The 6,693-nt window shown below is 43.0% G+C and overlaps 1 protein-coding gene across 1 annotated transcript; it reads right to left on the reverse strand.

Moving 5' to 3' along the window:
• Positions 1-5,498: 5,498 nt before the first annotated feature.
• Positions 5,499-6,293, reverse strand: LOC149175505 (uncharacterized). The gene is made up of 2 exons (XM_089421151.1): positions 5,862-6,293; positions 5,499-5,543 (listed from the first exon to the last, which is right to left on the reverse strand). Exons 1-2 carry the CDS (start codon positions 6,291-6,293, stop codon positions 5,499-5,501), a joined length of 477 nt encoding a protein of 158 aa, XP_089277277.1.
• Positions 6,294-6,693: the final 400 nt, after the last annotated feature.

Consider the following 6,693-nt stretch of genomic DNA (forward strand, 5'->3'; position numbering starts at 1 on the left):
AGCTGAAGCCTTGCACAGGTGGTGCATCAACCTGAATAGCCATAGGAAGCACAGTCTCAGTGCTCCAGGCAGTTGAAAGAGAGTGCAGGACTATAAAAAAGTTTGTTTGGGAGGTGGGCAATAAGGGAGGTGCACGCAGAATCAACATATCACAAGGTTCGCACCCGCGCACGAGGGACAGCGTTGTCGTGTGGATAAGCTGGGAAGTGACCATTGGTGTCACTGTTCATGACGAGATGTCTAATTTAAGGCCAAATGGAGCAAGCGGCGGGCATTTAAGATGCAAATTATGGGCAATATTTGGGACAATCTGCCGCCAAGAAAGCATTGATGGCTCAGAATTGGGGGGAACTGTCGAATTTGAATTCAAAAGGCGCTATAAAACTTTATGGGCTAGCTACAAGACTGTCACACACCAATACAAAAGTAATTTTTTTTTTTTTTTACCATCATATAAACATGTGAATATATAAACATTCAATAGTTCTTCGCATTGCAATCATATTATAAACCTTATCATTGGCAAACAATATTATGATGAAAACTTAATACAAAATCGTTCCTATGTTATAGTTGGTTCCATAACCCGCTCATACAAAGTCGACATATGACTTGTGATTCTAACATTTGTCCCTGCCCATGGTTTATAAACGATTATAACAAAGTTGACTTATATAAAATCTCGGGAAATCAATGGTAGGTACGTAAGGGATATGAGTGGCACTTCAGTCTTAAATGATTTATGGCAATTTCCATTCATACATGCTGGTTACTTCACCGAGGTTGGCCGAAGCCGCGAGTCCCGTCCGGCTCTGCTGCTCATCCAGCTGGCCTGCGTAGCATCGTCCATTTGGCACGATGAACGGCCAGCCTCCGGCTTGCCATGTGACCTCCGCGTGCTCGGTACTCCGCACCGTCTAGCAGTCTCGAACTTACCAATTCACCGCCGTTTCCTGGTTCAATCACTGGCGATCGAACGATGGGAGAGAGCCCACCCAAATCAAGGGCTGCGATCAAACCATAAGGCGGTGGGTGCTTTAAATGTTTACTGTGTGGTTACTTCTAAGTTTTGTTTTTCCTTTTTCATTGTTGTGCGCCTCCTGTCACTTACAGTTTCATGGCGCTCAGGCTTATACAGAATTTCTCACCTCCAAGCAGCCGGATGCTCTGCGGACTGTCTTTGCCCTCCAGCTCCGGAACAGGTATCGGCATAGCCTTAATTCGGGTTTTCCGCTTTTCTGGTTTCTATACTCATGTTCCTCATAGGTTCTCGAGCTTTATAGTCTTTGGTTATAGTTATGATTCTGCCAGTCTTTATATACAGTCTTTTCCTCGGCATTTTTTATGAGTTTATAGCTACGGTGATATTATTCTTATGAGTTTCGGGATATGGTGATATTTACAGGAGACAATTCCGGCTGTTGAACCAGCGGCAAGGCGGTTGTTGCACCAGGAGCGTTCGGAGACCCTTCCGCCTTCCTGCCAACCCATGTCCAGGTAAGAGTTTTCTTTTGCTTTTGTTTATGTATCGGAATCGTGGCTCGTTTGGCGCTTCTGTGGTAACGGCTGAGCTGCTGACCGTTTGAAACAGGATGACGGGGCCTGCTCAAGCTTCAGAATTCTTCCGCCATACACAGGGGTTTCTTCCCATGGGAAAACCCACGTTTCCCCTTCATATTCTGTTGTTTATTAAGTGTCGGGTTTCCCCGCCAGCATTCAGGCGGGAACCTCCATTAAGAGGCGCTGTATGCCCTGTATTGTATCACTTGATTCCTCATTATGGACTGTTGTTAGTACAAGCGGACAAGTTCCTCAGATTGAACAATGTTTTGTTTATATGATTCCGTTCTCGGTTTAATCTTGACTTAAGAGTTATCATTGGTTTGTACAGAGACCTTTATTTGGCTCCGGTACTGTATATTCGTTGACTACTGGGCTTGCTGCCTTCTCTGTAATTTCTACTGTGATTATAAGTTTTGAAATGCTTGTCTCTATTCATTTTGTTTCCGTATATATATATATATACTCGTTTCCACGTTTAAGTCTTTCTATGTCAATGGTTCTAGCAATTAAGCCCCTACTGGTTATCAATTTTTAAGCACAACTTCGGCGATTCCTTTAGGAGCCAGGGCATCTGTTAATAGGTACTGTGCATGCATGTCAGGCACGGCCCATCCTCCATTCCTCAGGGACTAGGGTATTTCTGTCCGACTATTTTGTTTCCTTTCCGCATACTTATATATATTAAATGTTGAAGCTTTATAATATATAATGGTTTACTATTTCGAATTATTTGCTCTGCTCCGCAAATGGTCGAATGGGTTTTTCTTTTATATTGGCAAAGGTTTGGGTGTTCACTGCTGTTCAGGGGATGAATCCACAGTAATACTTTCCTGTTTAGGGTTCTTTCCATAACTTTATGCTACAAAGATTTTGACCGACATGTTTGCACTGTTAATCTGTGATTGAAAGGTCCAGCTCCGAACTCTGCCGGTTGCGCAGAGGCTAAGTTTTTCCTTAAAGAATGTTTAAATCTTTTCTCATTACCTTTACTTACATAACAAAGACCTTAGAAGAATTTCACAGATTTAAATGGATTCTTAAATGCTTTAGCAAATCATACCTGAACAGTAGCAAACCTTTTCGTAGCGCTTGTCAACCTCCCGACCGTAGGAAGATCCTCCTCGATCTTCCACCCCCAAGCACTCTTGCAGATCTTCACTGTCTGCAAACCCCCTGGTTATACCAGAGTCACGCTATCTGATCCTAACCAGACGTAGCGGATTCAGGAAGCCTCTCACTTCCAAACACAGGCTATCTGGTCACTACCAGACATAGCACACAACCACACTCTGCCATCTGATCCTTACCAGACTTGGCATTCCCCCTTTTCCTTCTGGGGTCTCAACTGTCTCATGGAGGTAGTTAGGTTTTCTCTTGTTTCAACTACCTCAACAGTTACTAATCACAATTAATCACATACTTAATTAAACAATGATAGCACAATCAATTATCATAGTAATTAATAGTAATAACAACAGAGTTATTATAGTTTACCCAACAGAGTTTTGGTTCACAATTAAATTACTGTCTTACTTAATATTACCGCTTCACTAGGAGCATTACATCTCCCCCTCCTAAAGCTCAACATCGTCCCGATGTTGCTGTTCACCCAGAAACAATCCGGGATAAGCTTCTTTCATACTCTGCTCATCCTCCCAGGTGGCCTCTTCTGGTCCAAAGTGCTGCCATTGCACTTTAACCTGGTTGATGACCTTTTTCCGCAGCTCGACTCTTCTCCGATCTAATATGTTCACTGGCTCGACCAGGAACTCTCCTTCCGGTTCCACCTGAAACACATTATATTCAGGTTAGCTGTTTTTTCAACATTTCATTTTGATTTATGTTTATCTTACAGCATCTTCTTACCTGAATGTCCTGCCAGCTTATTATGTGTCTAGGGTCATAAACATATTTCTTTAAAACGGATACATGGAAAACATTATGGACCCAGATATGGCTGGGTAGGGCTAGCTGATAAGCTACCGGCCCCACTCGTGCTAAAATCTGGAAGGGCCCACAAAAGCGAGGTGCCAATTTGGCACAAGTATTCCATTGGAGAGTACTTTTCCTTGCTCGGATTCTGACATATACATGTTCGCCCACCTGATATTCTTTAAAGGTTCTTTTCCGATCTGCAAATTTTTTTTGTCTGTCCTGAGCTGTTTTTAAATTAGCCCGGACTCTCTTGACCATGGCTTCCATCTCTTCCAACATTTCTGGACCCAGCATGAGTTTGTCTTCTGGTCCACCCCAACTGGATGGCATACGGCATTTTCGGCCGTAAAGTACCTCGAATGGACTCATCCGCAAGGATGCATGATATCCATTGTTATAAGCAAACTCCACAAGGTGTAAGTACTCCTCCCATTGGGTAGGTTGTTGCATCACATATGACCTCAGCATGTCCTCCACCACCTGATTCACTCGTTCAGTCTGCCCGTCAGTTTGCGGATGATAGGCGGTGCTGAAATTCAATTGAGTCCCCAGACCTTCAAACAAGGTCTTCCAAAAGGCTGATGTGAATTTGACATCGCGATCGGATATTATAGTTTTTGGCAGCCCATGGAGTTTGAATACGTTCTGCATGAAAACATTTGCGATTTGAGCTGCACGATATGTAGATTGAACCGGTATGAAGTGCACTGATTTACTGAGCTTGTCTACCACAACCATTATAGAGTCATTGTTCTTTTTGGACTTTGGCAACCCCGTAATAAAGTCCATGGTAATAGTCTCCCACTTCCATTCTGGTATGGGTAAAGGCTGTAGTAAACCCGCAGGGTGTTGATGTTTAGCCTTAACCTGTTGACATTCTAAGCATTGCGCCAGATATTCTACCACATCTCTTTTCATGCCTGGCCAATGATACTCCTTCTGAAGCGAGGTAATTAATTTTTGATAGCCCGGATGTCCCGCATAAGGGCTTTTATGATATTCATCCAGAATCTTTTCCTTGATACTGCTCTGATTGGGTACATAAATTCGTTTCTGGTAACACGGAATTCCGGCTGCATTCAAATCGTACCCTTGTTGATGTGGGTATTTAAATTCTGCACCAGCTGCTTCTTTTGTAAGTAAATTCGATCTTGTGCAGCGGCCTCTTTAATTTCTTTGTCAAGGGTGGACTGTCCTTCACTAATACCAATTTCATAAATGCAATGCACTTTTCGACTCAGTGCATCAGCTACCCTGTTCTCTTTTCCTTTCAGGTGCTTAATTTCAAAATCGAAATTCCCCAAAAAGTCCACCCACCTTGCTTGCCTAGCGTTTAAGGTTGGTTGACTAAAGTAGCTAGTTAAACTGTGGTGATCGGTCATTAGCAAGAATTTTCTTCCCACCAAATAATGGCGCCACATCTTCAGCGCATGAACCACTGCAGTTAATTCCAGATCATAGGCAGAATACTTCTGCTCATGCTCCTTCAATTTTCTGGATTCGTATGCGATCACTTTCCCTTCTTGCATTAGCACCCCTCCTACGCCCTCTTTGCTTGCATCTGTGCAACAACATATTCCTTTTCTGGGTCTGCAACACTCAGCATAGGTGCAGTGGTGAGCAGGTTTTTGAGATGTTCAAAGCTTCGTTGACAATCTGCTGTCCACTTGAATATCTTTCCCTTCTTTTGCAAAGAGGTGATGGGGTATGCAACCCTGGAAAAGCCTTCCACAAACCGCCGGTAATATCCAGCCAGCCCCATGAAATATCTGATATCTGCCACATCCTTGGGTATTGGCCATTCCATTATAGTTTTGATCTTTTCGGGGTCCACAGCTATACCTTCTTTTGAAATGATATGTCCCAAATACTGGATCTGTTCTTTATAAAATTCACATTTGCTAAATTTACCATATAGCTAATGCTCCCATAGTGTCTGCAACACCACTCTGAGATGCTCCTCATGCTCTTTAATATTCTGGGAGTATATAAGTATATCATCAATAAAGATTAACACGAATTTGTCTAGGTACTGATGAAATACCCTGTTCATCAAGCACATAAATGTCGCAGGTGCATTAGTCAACCCAAATGGTAGTACCACAAACTCGTAGTGCCCATAACGAGTTCAAAACCTGTTTTGGCTATGTCCTCATCCTTAATTCTGATCTGATGATAGCCCGACCTCAAGTCGATCTTTGAAAAGATTGTCGCTCCCTTCACCTGATCAAACAGTTCATCAATGTGGGGTAGTGGATATTTGTTTTTAACTGTCAATTTGTTTAGCTGTCTATAATCTATGCACATACGGAGAGTTCCATCCTTTTTCCTAACAAACAAACAGGGGCTCCCCAAGGGGATACACTGGGACGAATATACTTTTTGTCCAATAACTCTTGCAGCTGCATCTTTAACTCAGTTAATTCCGGCACACTCATCCGGTATGGTGCTCGGGATACTAGGGCTGCACCGGGTATCAATTCTATGGTGAAATCCAAATCTCTTTTGGGCGGCAGCCCTGGTATTTCTTCTGGAAAAACATCTGTAAAATCTCGCACAATTGGTATACTTTCCACAGTCGTAATTTTGTCTTCAGATCTAGCATACCCCACTTGTACTGCATATATTTGACATTTCTTCCGGACACTTTTAGCCAGCTGTGAGGCCGTAATTGGCCGGACCTGCACCGGTTTTTGGATACCTTGAATTTCTTTTTCTTTTCCCAGTTCATCTCGATAAGAGATTGTTTTTGTCTTGCAGTTTATTACAGACCACCGCTTTTCCAGCCAATCCATTCCTATTAGCACATCATATGAACCAAGAGGGAGTACATTCAATTTTGTTATTACTGTCTGACCGGCTAACCTTAATGGACAGTTGCTGACCTTAGCCAGCACTCGTCTTTTGGCCCCAGTGGCAAGCTATACTAACTAGGGATTTTAAACTTAACAGTTTGCAAACTACAACTTTCCACAACTTTGGGACTTACGTAGCTTAAAGTAGCTCCTGGGTCTACTAAAATGGAAACAGTTCGATCAAGGATCTTACCTTCAAATTCTATCATTGTTGGCTGGTAATCTGCTTGTCGATCCTCGAGTGCGGCATTTATTCTGGGTATGGACCGAGCCACGTCTCCCACTGTGGAGGCTTCGTAAATCTGGGACACCTGATCGCTTTCCTTCCGGTGAGGGCAAT

This window comes from Pinus tabuliformis, chromosome 4_1 (assembly GCF_031772625.1).
Source record: "Pinus tabuliformis cultivar Carrire ecotype Pingquan chromosome 4_1, CPIR1, whole genome shotgun sequence".
Classification (NCBI taxonomy): domain Eukaryota; kingdom Viridiplantae; phylum Streptophyta; class Pinopsida; order Pinales; family Pinaceae; genus Pinus; species Pinus tabuliformis.

Coding starts and splice junctions, on each gene's coding strand:
- LOC149175505 (XM_089421151.1), bottom strand. CDS start 6,293: ATGGATTGGCTGGAAAAGCGGTGGTCTGTAATAAACTGCAAGACAAAA. Junction 5,544..5,861: donor AAAAGTATATTCGTCCCAGT/GTATCCCCTTGG, acceptor CTTGATGAACAG/GGTATTTCATCAGTACCTAG.